Source organism: Vigna unguiculata, chromosome 2 (genome assembly GCF_037176805.1).
Source record: "Vigna unguiculata cultivar grain cowpea cultivar isolate G323 ecotype 2 chromosome 2, ASM3717680v1, whole genome shotgun sequence".
Lineage (NCBI taxonomy): Eukaryota > Viridiplantae > Streptophyta > Magnoliopsida > Fabales > Fabaceae > Vigna > Vigna unguiculata.
This window is the reverse complement of record NC_140793.1, coordinates 34293789-34312345: the sequence shown is the minus strand read 5'-3', so window position 1 is coordinate 34312345 and position 18557 is coordinate 34293789. Positions and strand designations below refer to the sequence as shown.

Sequence of the window (18557 nt, the reverse complement as noted above, 5' to 3'; positions counted from 1 at the left end):
TTATCCGTTTATAAATGGGTTGAGTGCGGGTATCATACTATTTGGTATTCGTTACCTGCACAAAATTAAAATTAAAATTTAATTTATATTTTATTAAGTTAAAATTAATATTAAAAGTATATTTTATTATGTCAAATTTAATTATAATTATAATTTTATTTTTTTAATTTTTATATTAATTTTTTTATAAAATATATATTTTTTAAATATTTGCGGGTATCAGGTATCCATGGATACCCGCAAGTTTTAAAAATATCCGCGAATATTTTTTAAGCGGATACCTGACGAGTAAACGGACGAGTAATGGGCGAATTTTTTTTTTGCGGGTCAGATTGCAGGTAGGCACTATCCGTACTCGACACGATCCATTGTCATCCCTACTTAAAACTGTGATATGTGTTGACAAAAAGTACGCAATTAACGTGTATTTAGAATAAATGATTTGTTTGCCTTTTTTTAATATGATTTTTATTATGATTCGTTGTTTGTAATTATGAATTGCAATATTTTCTGAAAAAATATTAAAAATAATCTGTTATTTTAAACCCAAAACTTTTAAAAGACTTTAGAACGAAGACAATGAAACTTTTCTTTGAAATAATAGTTACAAAATATGTATATTTTAATGTTATAAAATAGTATGATTTGAAATAAAATAAAACTAGTGAAATTTCATTCATTGAAAAAAGGAAAGTTGTGTTATGAGCTGGAATGGATAGACAACTTTTTTGTTAAGTTCATAAATGACAAAGGAGGAATTAAGTGAGTAGCACACAGATAATTAAATGCTATTTACACTGATTTGTTTGACTTATGATGAAAAAAATGGGGAGAAAAATTCAATGTGAATGGATTAAATGAACACAATAGGAATTAGTACCAACCACCAAATGTTTTATTTATCTGGGTGGTTGGTTGGTCTATGTTGGCAGATATGACATTTAACAAACAATAAATAAAACACTCATAGGAACCAGATTGATACATAAATCCTTAAATATATTAATTTAATAGTTTTTTATTTATTTATCTAATCTGTGGATGTTTTATAAAATAATTTGTATTAACAAGACCAAGGCAACACAAATAATTTGTCGATATAATGAAGGAGTATTTTCAGTGTTAAATTTTGATATGAAAATTTTAGGAGCCAAAACTTGATGTACAATAACAAAGTATTTTTGGTTTGGGCTTTGGTAACTTAAATGGGCCTTTATGAAAGCTAGGGCTTGGAATTGGACTCCAAAGCTTATTATTCAAAGCAGTTTCTTCTCTCTACACTAGTCCCACACCACTCTCTTTTCACTTTTATTTCAGATTCATGGCCTTGTTTTGAAATAAACAATCTAAAATACAAATTTGTATTATAAAGTGTACATTCTAAAATATTTTGAAATTATGCATTCCGAAACTAAAATATGAAAATGCTAAACTAAAAAATAAAATTGAAAATTGAAAATACATGCAAGTTGAAATTATAGAATTGCAGGAAGAAGCAGCCATTATTCAAATATTAATTCAACACGATTCCCTATTACCTACCTCCGTCTTTTTGTCTTATTGTTACGGATTCACAAAAGTGTTCCCTACCCTAAGTATGTATAAATTGGCTTCTATTTTCATCATTCTCATTGAGTGTAGTGTAATCTCGCTTCTTTCATTTCCTCGTCAGTAATGAGATAAATGATCAATTTTATTATTTTACTCGTAGACCACACTGTCAATTTAATCAACATCCAGATTTTTTTTATAGTCCTTGACTGTATAAAAAGTCATCAAATAATCTCCTGCTACTAAGTTCTGTGGGATCATTTTATCACTAAAATATATAAGTTCAAGAACCAACTTTGATCTTGAACCAGTGATGATTGTGCCATTTAGTAGTAAAGTTCAAGGAATTGATATGTTTTTAATTTCTGACTTAGACATAAAATTGAAATATATCTAATCATCTTTTAATTATGTATTTTGATTTAAGTATAAATATTTAAATTGGAATTTATCGAATCATGTAAATATCTTAAACGTCAACCCAACACGTTATTTAAAACGATTGAACAAAAATCATACCGAGAATTAGAAAAACTATTTTATTTATTTTTAGAATTTGAGAATTAGACTTAATCAAAATTCGAAACATATCCGATTTCAATTTTACATTCAAGAAATTAAAGAGATATTTAATCCTAATATTCAAATATTAATATGAGTACGTTTTTAGAATTGAGCAAGTGAATGAATTAGTAAACATAAATTCTCCCACTCAAGAATCGAATTGATGATTTCCTTGTGAAGTAATATATATATATATATATATATATATATATATATAAAAGAACAATATTTTAATTAAGATATACAAAGATGAAGTAAGAAGTATCGCGGAAGAAATAAATGGTAAGAGGAGAAAATGATGTCATTCAATATCGTACACTGAGTGCTAGGTTTCTTCTGACGTGAGACAAGAGGAAAATATATTTAACTGGGAAGTGTAACAGGAAAAGCTAGAAGATAAATATAAGAGATATTACGTAACTAAGGAATAATGTTGAAAAAGTCTATTACTGTCTGCCAGAAATCTGTCTAACTATGCAATAACTGCCCTTCTTTCTGATGGTTATTCCTGGCGGCAACACGAATCTTTGTGCTTATAAGCAATAACATTGCCATCACAAAAACAAACATGCTGAATCCAATAACTGCACAACCCAACAATAACATCGTTAAGAAAATCGAAAACTAAAGAGTGATGATCTGAAGAAACAGTGATGTCAAAACTATTCATTCCAAATTTTCAACAAGGGGAAAGCAAGAAAAAAAAAATAGTTTATAGTTTACCTGTGTTACGCGATGTGTGGGAACCTCTAGCACCGTTTGTTGTTCCCCTGTCTTGAGGTTCACGCATGTCCCATGTTAATCTAAGACCGAGTTTACTGTCCGAGAGATAAGGGCTATATGCAAAAGGAATGGCAACGGTTTTAAGTCCTGCACATGAACCTGGCACAGGTAGTGCAGGGTCAACTGTGTAGACATGATAACTAGCAGCACTTAAACATGGAATCTCCAGGAAAGGAGGTGGGAGGGTGGTGGAGCAATTGAGGTATGTGTAGTTTTTCAGAGCATAAAAATAGTGGAAGGGGGTGAGGGAGAGATTGAGGTTCAGAAAGACACGATGGACACATTTTTTGGGGTCAAGGAGGTGAATGTTTCTGGTGTCGTACGTGATAGACTTCACTTCTAAATCTCCATAAGATGGAAAGTGGATGGTGGTGAGGTTATCTCTGCAAAGAAGCTCAAAACCAGAAGGGGACTCACAGTGCTGGTGCTGATCTTTTATCTGATATGGATAGTGGATGTCAGGACCTGAATCTCCACACTTTGTTGGTTGGACGAACCTTGCATGGGTCACCTCAAGAACAGAGCTTTGCAAGAAGAGAACACAGAAGACGAAGAGGATGATGAATCCACCCATCAGTTGAGACTGCAGAGGATGCTGGGTCAAGTTTACCAAGGGAATAGAATATAGGAGGCGTTTTATTTTTCTATGTTAATGATGAAGTGTACGTGGTAGGTGGGGACGAAGACCAAGATAAACAAATGGATCTAGACTTTGTAAAGAAACTTCAGCCGCCTAGAAGAACTTTGCAAAAAGAATTAAAAGCATTGGTTTCTTGCAGGCTTCAACAAGCTTCTGATGGGGGTAATGTAAGCAATTTGTAAAGGAGCGAACAGGTAGAATAAACTTTTCAAAAGTCACATCAAGTGTCCGAACTTCAATTGTTGACCAATTCATCGTACTTCTTCCACTATTTTAACTAAATTTTTCTGGCTAATTTGCTTGACTTGGAGTAGTCATCTTCGTCAACGGTTTTGGACAGCATGCAGTTTAGGAATGTTCATGTTAGGTCACTTAATAATGACTACCGTATAAACCAACCAATCGGCTGAAGATAATGGTATCCAAATAAAAAATTTTGGATGAATTATTTGATTAATAGAACTGATTATATGGAAGAACTCAGGGGGTGCCTGTTTGAAGAAGAAAGAATGGGGAAAACCAAGACTAATGTAAAATTAATTTAAGCACTCAACAACGTGTTTCTTACGAATGAGCAAGTCGTATATGTCTACATACTTACCAAGAATCTATCTTTATAGCAGTTGTCATTGTAAAAGAAAAATAGAGCATCCAGCTTTGCGTGACACTTTCAACTGATGAAATTTTCATTCATATAAGGAGCAAACACAAGGTTTACATTAATCAGTCATTTTGTGCGTTACAGAAAAGATGGATTGGGAAAGGAATCACTGAATCAGATTTAACAGTATACCTGAACATTTTTGTCTGTACTCCTAACCAGTCTATTTTGACACGTACAGGACATTATACAACAGATTATGGTCTTTGTTCTACAAAGCATGCATTATGAGTCTTAAATATTCCAGTTGGGAAACTCGTTGCACTGAAGGTAGGATCATACATAGGTACAAGCCAAGAGAACAAAGAAAGAATATAAAGAAAAGGTAAACCAACTAAAATCATAGGTTCTCCCGCGCCAGCCGAACTGGTTTTTCCTTTAGAAAAGCAACATCACCGTTTGGTGCTGTTAGCAAATGGTGATTAGGCTCATCCTCTTCACTGTCAGTGGATGCAGAATGACCATCCGATCCTGATCCATCATCATCTGCAATGGCAGAAATTTAGATTCTTCCTCACATGGTTTAGTTAAAATCAGGTACGGAACAAGGAAGCAGACTCCATTATACTACAAGATCCAATGAACAATGCAACAATAGAATTTCTATTATAGTAAAACACACCACAAGTTGTTGCTGGACATAAAAGGAATTCAAAAGCAAATTCTTCAATAATTAATCAAAGTGTTTTAAAAAATAAAATATGTGTCCATGGATATTTTCACAAGGGAAGAAATAAAGCCCCATTTACTTCTTGGTTGATGATGAAGTGCATACTTTCTTCAACCTTTTTTACACAAGTATTAAAATGGACGTTTTATGATAATGCATACTAGGCTTACATATAGTGGTGGATTAAGAAAAGAAAATAGTGAGGACAAGAGACTAATCTATATTTTCATCAAAAAATGCTTTTACAAAATACATACTATAATGATAAACAAAATCCAAAATACCTAAGCTCTTAAAAATTATAATTGCTCTTTACACATACCTCCCTATCTTGAGAATGTTGTATGATATTATTGTCAATATTATTAAAATATTTTGAGAGATTACTCTCCATGTGTAACAGATACTTTCCTTCTTGGATAGCCAATAAAACAAGATGAAATGAAACATAGGATCTATGTGGACGAGTTTCTTCATGAGTACTTCTAGCAAAGAAAATTCGAAATTTACTCCAAAGAGTTTTAAATTCATCAAATAAATGAATTACTCTGTTGAATTACTTCGTCCAAATACAAGGTAAGCATAAGCTAATTAGTAGAAACTTTTTCATATAGTTTTAATTTGAACATAAGTTAACTTGTAGATGTTCTCGCATAGCTTCTAAGTTTTTGTTTAGAACTTATACATAAGCTAATTTTAGATTTTAGAAACCCATAAAATGTGAATCAGTTTGGACCTTATAATCCTAACATCTTACCAGAAAATGCAAGACGTTCCGGGTGATGTCTAACTGCAGCAACCTGGAGGTTTTCTGGCAGAAGACAATTGCAGAAAGAACCTAAAAGATTAAATCACACATGATTAGATGAGAACAAAACTAGTCTCCATAATCAGCAGATTCATAAAATGAAACCCCATGTAAGCATGCTTGTTTCCCTTGTCCTCATATAACCCATTTCAGCTGTAATGTGAAATTCACATCTATGCAACCTGGACCGTATGCTACACATGGGCATTACTAATGCAAATCAAATTGCGATTTACAACAAGAATAAGAAAGCAGAAAGATTCCCACCTATACGAGCCATACGATTTACCCATCCTGGGATAGAACTTCCTGTTAGATGCTGGCAAACTTCATCTGTAAAATGGTTGCAGTTTTTGGCAATAAGATGATAAGTGTCTCCATGATATTTTGCTGAAAGGCGCTCTATGAATGATCGAAATTCTGAATTAGACATATCAGTGCTGCCCAACAACACTGATCGTCTGAAGATGAAGCCAGGGCAGCTTCTAGGCTCCACTTCAAACACACCACTACTTGAATATTCATGTGCTCCAAATCCATATTCAATATCATGCACTGTTCATGAAAAAAATAAGCTTTAAAGTTGTTGCAAGATGGTATTCAACAACAAAAATGGAACTAATGAAAAACAAAACAGGACCAATATTCATGTACAAGCTCCTTGTCAACAATTCGTTCAGGGCCAGCTTACAAACTAAATTCAAAATCGAACAGGTAACCAAGTTTGTTCACAGTATCAAAAAGCACATTTTAGATATAAAAAATAAACAACAGCAGCAATCAAACATGAGCAGAAAAAAGAAGGAAGGTAAAGTCACTTAGTCTTGTCCTCCTTTAAACTATTAATTTACACATTCGTGAAACCATCGATACTCTATACATAACGTGTTACGCTTTTTGCATGATGACCTGGTCGAAAATAGCACATACATCAGTGTTCAGCATTCACCCTATGGCTCATAAATTCATCACTGACAGACTTTAAGTACATAAAACTAGGTGAGGAGGAGAAAGAGAAATGGTTGAAAATACAAGGATGAAAATCAGAGAGGAATAAAGAGAGAACATGACAGCAAAATAAACAAATTAATTATTCAGTAAAAAAATTTAAGGAGCCAAAGTAACGGCTGCTTGGTACATCACCATGCGTTCCAAATCGTAGAATAATACAATACACAATGCAGGCTAATAACGTACTCTCTAACACCTGCCGCGTTTCAGGTTGAATGCACACAGCAACTTCATTTATTATATAACAACTTCATTTAGAATTACCCTTTATTTCTCTTCTTTTAATAAGCAAACATTCTTAGCAATGATAAACTGTAAATTCATGGTCGGAAAATCGGCAAATTTTACGTGGCTCGCCGAAAGCCTAACACAACCCTTCTCCTTAACTGTTAGTCTAAAGAAATGAAGAAAGAAGAAGGGAGACCTATAAAGACTTTGAAGAAGCCGTCAAAGAAAACCTCATGCTAAACAATGATTCTCAAACTTTGGTTTTCAACTGAGACGAATGGTGACATGTAATCTAATACGGCGGGACAAGTTCTTTGCTGTAATAAACTGTAGATTAAAGTAATTCTCTCATTCATTAGTGGTAACCTTCAACCCAGCTAAAATTTGCAATATCCCGCGGCGTCCCAGAATAAGCATAGACAAGAAAAATAACAGAAAAAAAGATCCATATAAAGAAAGATAGGAAAAGAACTGGAAAGAAAATATAAGGAAAACAGACACAAACCTTGAATACCCGAATGAAATATTCCAAGACCAAGCACGTAAAGATAATTGTTTATGGGAGTAAGATCATATACATTGAGATACACCGAAGTACGAGTAGTATTATTCTCTCTATCTCGTTCTCTTTCCGAGCTTGAAGTTGTACTCAACGGAAACCACCGCATTGTGGCCGTGGACGGTGTCCTCCTTCCTCCCCCCTTCTCCAATTACAAATCACAACCCCATCCCCTTGCCGTTAAAAACCTGCAGAAGCATCAATTAATCAAAAGAAAGAGATTCAATTCAATGTTCCCAGAAATTCTGCGGTGGAAATATAAAAGTAAGAATTCAATTTGATGAAATACACACATATTTGGAATGTGAAATGAAAAAAGTGAGCATTGAAGGTGTGTAGAGCAGGATCGCTGAAAAGAAACCCACGAAAGGGAAGAAAAACTTACGTAGGAATGGGGATTGAAAAATTGAAGAAGAATTGGGAATGAAAGTTGAAGATGGAAATTTTGGTGCTTGAAATTAGGTTGGTTTTGGGTTTAGTGGCTTCGCCGTCATTATTTGAGTTCACACTGCAACTATATTATTCTCATAACAATAATCACAGTTGGGTTTGTCTGAATTTATTACTGTGGATAATAAGATTTGTAATTATAACTTTTTTATTTTTCTTTCAGACTTTAGTCCAATAGTCAACAATTAGATTCTTGTGTCGTCAGATCTTGTTAACAGATATAATTAAATTTAATATTTACTAATCCTTTACTTGTTGATCATTTTTCTATAATTAAAATTTTATAATGAGTAAGTATTTTTTATATATAAAAAATATATTTTGAATTTAAAAAAAGAGAGGTATTTGCTCTATGATATATGTCGTTATTTTTAACCGTTTAGCTGTTTCTTTCAATAACTATAAAAATTAAGTTTAGAATAATAAATAAAGCATTAATTTGAAATAAATTGATAATTAAAAAAAAACAGATAAATGAAGGTGAAAGAGATACTTTATAATGGTTAACTAAAACTTTTTTTAATAATTGTAATTGCTCTGTTGTATAAATACGGTATATAATATAATTTTTCGATTTAAAAAATAAATAAAATTACCGACCCATGTTGCAACCCTGACCTTTATGGAACTAATATAAAGAATGATTTTTATAAGCATGTCTACTTTAGCTCAAGAGTAAAGGTGTAGTAATCTATAAGTTAAACTTTTCAAACTAAGGTTTAGAAAAAGAAAAAGGGGATTTTTTGTATTCTTAAAATGGAACTAGAAACTATTCTTCAAGAAAATAATAATTTCTAATTTCTAACAAGAAATGAGAGCAACCTTTGAGAAAATCCAAGAACCTAAAAATGGAAGGAAGAAAGAGAACGAGAAAGAGGTGATGAATAGAAAAATGTATAAAAAAAGATTTAAAAAATGAAAATTACAGAAGTTTTAGTTTCTACAAATAAAAAGTGAGTGGCTTCTTCAACCATAACAATAATTGTCATTTTTACATGCTAGATCACACTGCTAATAGTTTCAAATATTTAATAATATCATGTCATTGGTGTTTACACATTAATGTTCTAAGTTGAATTAAAAATAGGAATGATAATGGATTTAGGATGGTACATGTATATAAACTACCCACTTCCTTTAAAAAAGTTTCCTCATTCTTCCACTTATTTATAGTAAAATTTTAAAAATAGTATTCGATTTTAAAAAAAATATAAAACTAAATAAAAAAAATGATTTTTACATAGTTTTGTGGAATGAAAATTGCAAGGCATGGAGCACCATTTTGGTTAGGAAATAATTGAAGGTTAATAATGAGGTATTGAATTTTCTTTTTTATGGATGAAGAAGCTCTGAAATCTCACATGATGTTGTCGTTCTCTGGTTGGGAGAAGAAGCCAACCCACTCCAAGTTATTCGCCATGTTGACTCCAAATTCAGTGGCAGAACTTATTCAATTTCAATTTACAATGCCAAAAACAAAATAAATACAGACACAGTTGCAGTCTCATTCATGGAATAATCTCTGTAATAAATAAAAGATTTGCTGTAACACTAAATAAGTTGATCATGAAAACGATGGAAACAAAAATTCAATATTAACTAAATTCACATCCAAAATGACCTGCATCTAACCAATCAAACACTTGGTTCAGCGTTTATACGTTAATAGAAAACAAAACACAAGTAACTATCAGCTTCTTTCACGTCCAACACTTTAGTCTGACAGGACATATACATTACGTATTTTTTGTCTGACATGTACAAGTGAAAAATAAGATTTACTATTTTTATTCTAAGAAACCAATTTTTCAAATTTGAATTTGAATGATACCGGATTAGATGATTAAAAACTGAATTTTAAACCTAGTGAGATTTACATTTACATACCAGTTGTAAATTTGATTTTTTGATTTTATCTCTAATCAATATGAAATTTTCAACACATCTCATTTCAATGTATACACTCTCTCGTGTCAAGGTATATACATCTCTCGTGTCTATATCCGTGTTCGTGTCTGGACTTCATAGTTCAAAGATAAAACTAAATATTAATGGATAATCCAATATCAGGAAACAATAAACTCAATAAATAACAAACTTTGATCTAGAATAGACTCTAAATCATGGTTCTAATACCATTTTAAGAAGTGTGAAGTAAAATTTACACTCATATAATAATTTGGCCTTATCTCTATTCGATGAACTTCAAGAGTACTTGATGGTAAAATGCACACACTACACTTATGCTACTGACACTAATGCTACGGTATCTTGTGGAAATATCATTTCTTCAGAGAATTTGTTGTTTTTTGGGAGAAGGGAATGTTACACAATGGATGAACAATCATTTTGCTTGGCTGAAGTTGGTACCTACACAATCAAATTTCCACTGCAAAGGCGTGATCAGTAAACCAGGAACAGGTGAACAAGTGTGAGAGTTACGCATGCTACATTCCAACGTTGCTGTTAAAGATCTCAGTTTCATTACTCAACAAATTGCGTATCAGTATCTATTGTGTATGGTTATCTCTCTCAGGTATCAACTTGTTGCTCAAATTTGAGAAGAATTAAAGTAGTATAGTGACATGCATTTTAGATTTGAGTGCTTTAATTGCTGATACAGTTGATATCTTCTATGTTGATGACATTATGGTACAGGGAAGATGACTTGCCATCAAGTTTGGAAACCATGTTATGTGCACATAATCCACCGTAACGCTTCTCCACACAAGCAATGCAGATATTTATGATCTTTTTGAACATTGAATCTTCTTGGAGAAGTGGTTGCTCTACAAACTCAACTAGAGGCATCCACTGCATAAAACATCACATCAATTATTCTGAATTAGCAAAACAAAAAACCAGGATTGGGACAAGTATGCCATCAGTTTGTGATTTTACTAACTTTCGCAGCTTCAATTTCAGGATCATCAACAATGATCTCAACTGACAGGGGTCTTAACATGCAGATGAAGAACAAATCTGACTTCTCAAACGCCACCTTGTGTGCGTGTCTGCAATTTGTGATGCAATCAATCAAACTTTGTTGGTTATGAAAATCACAAGAATCATTCGAAGTTATTTAAACTTTCTAAGATTACATAAAAGTGAGTGTGGATCATGCTCTTACCTGAATGCTATGACTTCAATGAACTCGGTACAAATCTGCAACATGGGGAAAAGGCAGTAAAAGAAAACACTGATTTAAGCAATGATGCTATATTATGCAGCATGAACAAATTCAATATTCTCACCCCAGTTTCTTCCTTCACTTCTCTTACGGCTCCTGCATATATCTCCTCTGACTGCCAAAAGTTAAGACTGGTAAAAACATTTTTATTTCTGAAGCATTTAAGAAACTTGGGTGAAGTGAAACTTAACTACCTGTAGAACAAAACCAGTTGGTATCTTCCAAAGACCACGATTTGCAGGAGCACAGTACTTCTCTTGGACTACAAGCACCTTCAAAAATTTATAAGATGAAACTATCTCAATGCAAGTGCTTAAATAAATTAACTTAGCTCATATAGAAGGAAAAAATCAACTAAAGTTTGCTTTCTATGTTTTTTGATTCAGTGTCATTTACATGAGTTTGATGTTAGTACCTCATTTCTGTGATTTATGACAAATCCCCCAACTCCTACATGATGTGATGCATTGAATGGAAGCATGCAAGGTCCTTCAGGAATCCAGTATGTTAACATCACATATCCTGGTTCCGCATGGTGGTATCCAAAGCCTTCCTGAGAGAAGAGGCATAGGTTCAACAACTCTTCTATAATTAATAGCACAGTAAGAACTGAATATATGACAAAACACTTTCATAGCCAATTAGTTATGTTACCTTAATAGCTATTGGAACAAGTTCAGACTTCTCTATAGGCAATTTAAGCCAAATCCCCTTCTTTCCCTGCAATCATCACATAACCCTATGTCAATACTTCATGCCTTTCATTCCCCAGTTACACTATATATAAACTTCTCTTGTTGTTATAGTTAAAAGAAGCTAATTTCAGAGGAATTGACAACATTTTCTCTGCTAGATGTTCCAGGAACATGACAGAGATTTTACCATCTTTTTCCAATGAGAAAGAGAAAAACGCAGAATAGCTGCGAAGTTAGTGGGGTCGTCTGGTAACCCATCTGAATCAACTACAATCCCTTCATACACATCATCAAACGCATCAAGTACTTTCAGGTTTCTGTAAACCAAGCTAGAAGTTGAGCCATTTATGCCATTCATATGATGGAAACTCGTTTCTGCAGCAAGATTATCTCGACCAACTAAACTGATGACATCTCTATGAGTCATGTAAATGTTATTCAAGGCTTCATAGTTCCTTAGAAATAACCCTGACATTGAACATAGCAGAGTAAAAAACCCAGCACCAATTATTATCAAAATGTAAATTATAGACACACCATAATGAATGAAGCATATAAAATTATGTATACGAAACAACCTCAAATTATACTAATCATGCATGTTTTTATCCGTACACATACAAAAACTGAAGAACCAATAGAAAGAAAAGCCTGAGTGAGGCTTTATTTGGTGTTACCTCCGAAACAGTTGAGCTGTCTGGAGAATCTAACGCTGCTGAAATTAGAGAGCAAAGATGAATAGATTCTTGTTCTTCCCGCATTTACAATCTCAGAAATGCACGCAGAAGTGGAAGAGAATGAACTCAGCTCCATCAATATCAAAAGTCGCAAGCTTGATAAGAAGTGAAAATTCCAAACTTTAGTCTTAAAAGAGCATCAGATTGAAATGATTTACGGTGCTTGGTAGTGTTCTCTGACTTCAATCCCATGTTTGAGTTAAGAAGCTTGATAATCCAACTGGGCACGCAATAAAGGCAAGGTGATTCACGACAGCATTATCCCACACTGGAATATGCTAGTAGCCACCGCCACGCAAAATTTTAGAACAATGTTAAACTGTTGGTGTCGGTTTAAAATATTGTATCCACAAAGCCTAAAGTCACATGAAAACTTGACCGACCAAAAAAATGAATTTATCATTTTGTAGCAAATGAAGAGAAGGAGGGAAACGAGTCATCCAATAAAAGATGACAGTGAAGTCACTTTCTTTTGGAAGGACAGGAAGTAGGTACTGTTGTGCAGGAACCGATGTTGTTGTTGTTGAAACTTTTAAGGTATTTTCTTTTATATATTTGGTAAAAACGTTGTTGGAAGGTCTAGTCATGGAGCAACTGCACGTGTTTAGAATATGAAATTTTAATGTCATTCTCAGCCAAAGTGAAATGATCTCATGAATTGCTATTTGAAAAGAACAAATACAATTGAATTTATTAGGAAGAAAGAGATGAAAGTGGTGCATTTACCTTGTTAGTAAGACCTTTAATGTAAAAAGAAATGATGTTATAAGAAATAGAGAGATATTTAGTTGAAATAGTATATTTATGTGATAGAAATCGAAAAATAATATAGTGAATAAAAATATCTATTTTATCTCCTAATTTAACAACATAATATTACAATAATATCAACCCATAAAAGTTATTAACTGATGTGTCGCTACTTCAATTAATGTCATTAGGTATTCGTATCTAATACTTAATACTTATCGATAAAATATATAATTTATATTGCAATAATTTTTTATAATAATATTAATTTATGATTTTTTATGTTAATAATTTATATATATATAATTTTAATTTGGATTCACACAATAATAATCATATATTTATCATATTTTTAAAGAATTATTGTCTATTTTTTGATATACATGTATCACGTATCGTTTCTTAATACTTTTAAAATAAACATATCGATGTATTATATATATATATATATATATATATATATATATATATATATATATATATATATATATATATATATATATATATATATATATAGCATCAATATACGTCTATCTATATATGTATAACAATCATATCACCCGATTAATAGTTATATCACTCTCATTAATTTTTAATTTTGAAACTTTTAATTGAGTTTTTATTACAGTGTTGTGGTGTAATAAGTACTAAAAAAGATTATATTTTTTAATTACATTCCTATTATTTAATTATTTTGTTAATCGAGTCGTGGGATTGTTTGTTATCTTTTTTGTCTTCTTATTTAGTTGTCGTCAACTAACAAAAAATTAGAATAACTTAACTATAAATTTTGAGTACCAAATTTTGAGTACCAATCTAGTGTATGCAATTGTTTACATCATATAATAAAAAAAAAAGAAAAAAAAATCAGCCCACAGTAATCCTTATTTCATTTGAGAATAAAATATTATGAATTAGAAAAATAATTTTATTTAAATGACTGTTTATTATGTTAAAACTACAAAATAGTTCTTTTAATTTTTTAATTCCTTAACCTACACTTAATATGCGCTTAAAAAAAGATAATTAAACTTATATGATAATCGATTGGAATCCTAATTGATCACAGGATTTGTCACTTTCAGTCCTTTATTGAATATAATGATGATACCAAACAGTTGGAAAAAAAATGCAACGACTTGATCTAAAACTTAATCGGTGATTTTAAGTTTGAGTATTTTAGGTTGTAATTGTGTTGAATATTCTTAAGAAAAATATCACGTCCAGTGATCTAATTACACTCTAGCAGCTCTCGTAAATATTTAGAATATATAAAAATCAAAATGTTTCGAGGTACGACTTTGACCACACACACTATATGCCACATATATGAGTTTTATGTCATTATTTAGGGTAATTCAATTTGCATAATTGTTTTTTTTTCTTTATGTTATACTCTTGTCAATTTAATAATGTATGTGGAATTACTATTCTGTTATGGATATTTTCTTTTTATTATTAAGATGTGATATAGTTATTAGAAAAGGTATTTCTTTAATATTTTTAAAAATAATTTAAATATCTTAATGGGGGTACAATAAGCAGGGTTTATATGTTGTGGATTGAGGAAGCCTCCTTTACCAAATCGAAGAAGGTTCATGTAGGGGACTTCTCCTTGCACCCCCAAACCTTCTCCTGTACTTCCAATAATTACTCTTTTAACCCTCTATTTTCTTGACTTCCAAACCAACTCTACCACCTCCTTCTCCTTCCGCTTCTCCTTCTCCATCCTCTCCTCTCCCTCCTGCCCCTCCAGCGAAGGCCTCACTTTCCTCGTCGCCTCCTCCACCCACTTCTTCGCCCTCTCCATGGGCCTTCCCCAACCCTCCCCCAGCCCAACCTCCTTCGCCGTCGAGTTCGACACTACCTTCGACCCCTCCCTCAGCGACATCAACGACAACCACGTTTTTAATTTTAATTTTTTGTTTTAGAAACGGATTTTGAAATCCGTTTCGTACTTTTTTGAAACGGATTTCGATATCCGTTTCACAATATTTTTTTTTGAAACCGATTTCGGAATCCGTTTCAGAAAAGTATGAAACGGATTCCGAAATCCGTTTCACAAATTTTAATTTTTTTTCTAGAAACGGATTTCGGAATCCGTTTCATACTTTCCTGGAATTTGAAATCCGATTCATAGATTCCGAAATCCGTTTCATACTTTTCTGAAACGGATTCCGAAATCCGTTTCACAAATTTTAATTTTTTTTTGAAACGGATTTCGGAATCCATTTCATACATTTCTGAAATAGATTTCGAGATCCGTTTCACAAATTTTAATTTTTTTTTTTTGAAACAGATTTTGAAATCCGTTTCATACTTTTTCTGAAACGGATTCCAAAATCCGTTTCATAAAAAAACATGAAAATTTATAAAACGGATCTTAAAATCCATTTTATATTTTTGATTAGAGTACAGGAGAAGGTTTGGGGTGGAGAAAGAAACTACGAAACATGAAAGGATGACAAGTTTAGGTAACCGTTGAATCTAATGAGTGGATAACATAAAATATTCCGACTTTTTTATTTTTCAGGAGTCATCTCAGGTTGAATTTTGAATAAAAAGGTGACACTCAGACAACGTCATGGCCCATGCCCATTAAATAAACCTCTCAAAAATAACAAAACTCAAAAACTTCTCTCATCACTTATTAATTATTTGGCCAAAAAATTTAACTTTATTTTTTTATAAACCTGCTGCTGAGTTTCTAAAAAAAGTAACGTATAAAGTCAAAAGTAGGAAAGAGTCTTCAGTTGAAAAAGAACTCTGTAGAGTTTTATTTTCTTTCTTTAATTGACATGTGCTATATTATCAAATAAGTCCATTTTTTTTTTTATATAATTTTTAAGTTCAGTATCATAAAATTCAAAAATATATACTATCTTAAACATAATTATAATATTTATTCTTCTTTTTGTATCTTCATTGTTTTTGGTTGAGCCGTGGAAAACATAAACAAAAATGGTTACAATCGTAGTTAGATAGTGTTTCCATAATGGCTGGCAAGCAAGAAAGCACTGTTCTGAGATCCGAACCTCTCATTTTCTGGCTACGTTACCTTCCATTGTTAAGCATTTCCATTCTGGTTATTCTTAGCCACAATCGTTTCTTGTTATTTCCATATTTATTAAACAATTTACGCTCTTGCATATATCTATTATATGTTAGCATGTAAATAAACAAATCCAAGGTTTTGTTTCTGCAGTATCTTCAATCTTAATGAATAGGTTGTCTGCACGTTATGTAGTAATGTATAATGTTGTTTTGTTCACCCATATTAACTGGAAATGTTTTTTACTTACAGCATAATGAAGAGGCACAACCAATGATTCAATTTAAACAAACGAATAAACAAATGATCTCGATTTTCGAGAAGGAAAACGAAAGAAAAAAGTGATTTCAATTTCACACGACCATAAGCTGTGGATAACCCAACGCCGGATGAGGAGATAACGGCGACAGAGGCGGCACGGCGAAGATTCCGTTAGCATCGGAACCCCAGAAGCCCGGCCAGCTAGACGGCGTTAAGGGAGCATCCCTAAAACAGGTGACGTCGAAATCTTCTACCTTTTCCCTCTTAACGACTTCCACCACCGGCTCTTCCTCCTCCCTTTGGCGTTTGCGGTTATCGGCGCCGGCTTCGAGGGGAAAGTTGAGGATGGCTTTGGAGCCGCGAAACCTGAACGCGGCTCGGTCGTAGGCTTTGGCGGCTTCCAGAGCCGTTTCGAACGTCCCTAGCCACACCCTGGAGCCACGCTTGTTGGGGTCGCGGATCTCCGCCGCGAACTTCCCCCACGGTCTCTGTCGAACTCCTCTGTAGTGCTTCTTCTCTTCTGCAGCCTGCTGCACCACGTTTCCCGCAACCTCACCCTCTCCGAACTGGATCCACTCCGTCTTTTTCGGGAGAGAAACTTGCAGTGACGGTTTTCGATTTGTCTGAGATTTCTTGCGGTCATGTGTGTTCGGAAACGTGAATTCCGAGGTTGATGTTTGAGGTTGGGGATTCGGGGTTTGGTAATCGATTATTTGGGGTTTGGACTCGATTTCGAAAACAGAGAACTGGTCTTCCGTGGTGGAAGTAGTTGGGAAGTCGAAAAAATCAGAGAAAAAATCGTCCATTGTTGCAGATGAGTGAGAAGTTGAAGTTTGAGAACAGATAGAGCTTGATTGAGAGGAGGTAGGGTTTGGTTCCTCAAACAGAAAAGAAAAGTTGCTTTTGTTGAGGTTAGAGGAGGGTGTGATTGGAAGAGGAGAAAGCTCTCCTAGAAGATGAAGTTTTATTTGATTGAGAGCAGAAAGTTGAAGAGGGTTTTGGTTTGCCATCAGCGATGTTTCTGATACCGATTCAGAACTGGTTTCTTAAGAGGAAGAAGATGGAGGAAGAACTTGGTTGAGATGTTAAGAAGCTGAAGGAAGATTTTGAGTGTATCAGAGACAGTGGAAAATGAAGATATATAGCCATAAAAGATGTTAAGTTTCAACGGAGGTGCCTGCAATGATTGTTGCACGAACCTTCCACTAACTTACCTTCTCCATTATTATAATCCTCTCTCTCAATTTGTATCCGTATTTTTAAATTGGGTTAGATACTTGAATTTGATCCACAACCCGATCCGACAGATTTTTCTTAAGAGTATAGCACTCTCCTTAAACATAACCCGAAAACTTGACTCCATTTCGTAATTACCCGACCCATTTTGCTTCAAACCTAATCCTATCTCAACCTTGCCCTAGTCAACTGCATGTTCTTTGACTTTTGATTGATCATTATACCCATTCTTTGCTTCTGCTGTCACTTGTCAAAGGGCCCTTTTGCTGTATAAAAAGAAAACATTTAACTAAATAAATATTTGCACTCTTGGTGAATTTTGTTGCTAAATATTAAGACAAATAAATAATACATGACCGTTTGGAATCCGGTTTAGAAAATACTAGCGTAAACATACGCGCGATATCATATGTGTGTACGTATTTTTTGAATTATATTAATAATTAATGATATTGTAATGTTTTTAAGTTAATAAACAAAATAAAAGTATGTTTATAAAAAATAAAGTAAAATATATGAAAAAAATATAAAAAAAAAAACTGTTGATGAATAGCGGAAGAAAAAAAAAGGAGATAAGTAAATAATTTTATAAAAACTTGTAAAAATAACCGTTAATTTTTAAAAATTTAATAAATAATTAAATTATAAAAAGTAAAGTTGGAATTATGAAATGTGGACACAAAAAAAGGAATTCCCTTTATATATAGTTAT

At 33.0% G+C, this 18557-nt stretch overlaps 3 protein-coding genes and 1 pseudogene across 4 annotated transcripts; all 4 read right to left on the bottom strand.

Moving 5' to 3' along the window:
- Positions 1 to 2391: 2391 nt before the first annotated feature.
- Positions 2392 to 3698, bottom strand: LOC114173448 (RING-H2 finger protein ATL22-like). Its single transcript, XM_028057857.2, has 2 exons — positions 2839 to 3698; positions 2392 to 2699 (listed from the first exon to the last, which is right to left on the bottom strand). The coding sequence occupies exons 1-2, from the start codon at positions 3470 to 3472 to the stop codon at positions 2584 to 2586; spliced, it is 750 nt and encodes a 249-aa protein (XP_027913658.1). The 5' UTR covers positions 3473 to 3698; the 3' UTR covers positions 2392 to 2583.
- Positions 3699 to 4200: 502 nt separating this feature from the next.
- Positions 4201 to 8022, bottom strand: LOC114173449 (PPPDE putative thiol peptidase family protein). 2 transcript variants are annotated; one of them, XM_028057858.2, is made up of 5 exons: positions 7861 to 8022; positions 7422 to 7663; positions 5945 to 6232; positions 5627 to 5707; positions 4201 to 4685 (listed from the first exon to the last, which is right to left on the bottom strand). In XM_028057858.2, the coding sequence occupies exons 2-5, from the start codon at positions 7582 to 7584 to the stop codon at positions 4540 to 4542; spliced, it is 678 nt and encodes a 225-aa protein (XP_027913659.1). In that variant the 5' UTR covers positions 7585 to 7663; positions 7861 to 8022; the 3' UTR covers positions 4201 to 4539. The 2 variants fall into 2 exon arrangements, with proteins under 2 accessions (XP_027913659.1, XP_027913661.1); XM_028057860.2 differs by having other exon boundaries at positions 7769 to 7972.
- A 1969-nt stretch (positions 8023 to 9991) lies between these two features.
- Positions 9992 to 12908, bottom strand: LOC114173445 (nudix hydrolase 8-like). The gene is made up of 9 exons (XM_028057854.2): positions 12488 to 12908; positions 11998 to 12278; positions 11770 to 11835; positions 11531 to 11668; positions 11310 to 11387; positions 11180 to 11230; positions 11056 to 11090; positions 10831 to 10939; positions 9992 to 10739 (listed from the first exon to the last, which is right to left on the bottom strand). Exons 1-9 carry the CDS (start codon positions 12621 to 12623, stop codon positions 10533 to 10535), a joined length of 1101 nt encoding a protein of 366 aa, XP_027913655.1. The 5' UTR covers positions 12624 to 12908; the 3' UTR covers positions 9992 to 10532.
- A 3698-nt stretch (positions 12909 to 16606) lies between these two features.
- Positions 16607 to 17791, bottom strand: LOC114173447 (ethylene-responsive transcription factor 6 pseudogene; annotated as a pseudogene).
- Positions 17792 to 18557: the final 766 nt, after the last annotated feature.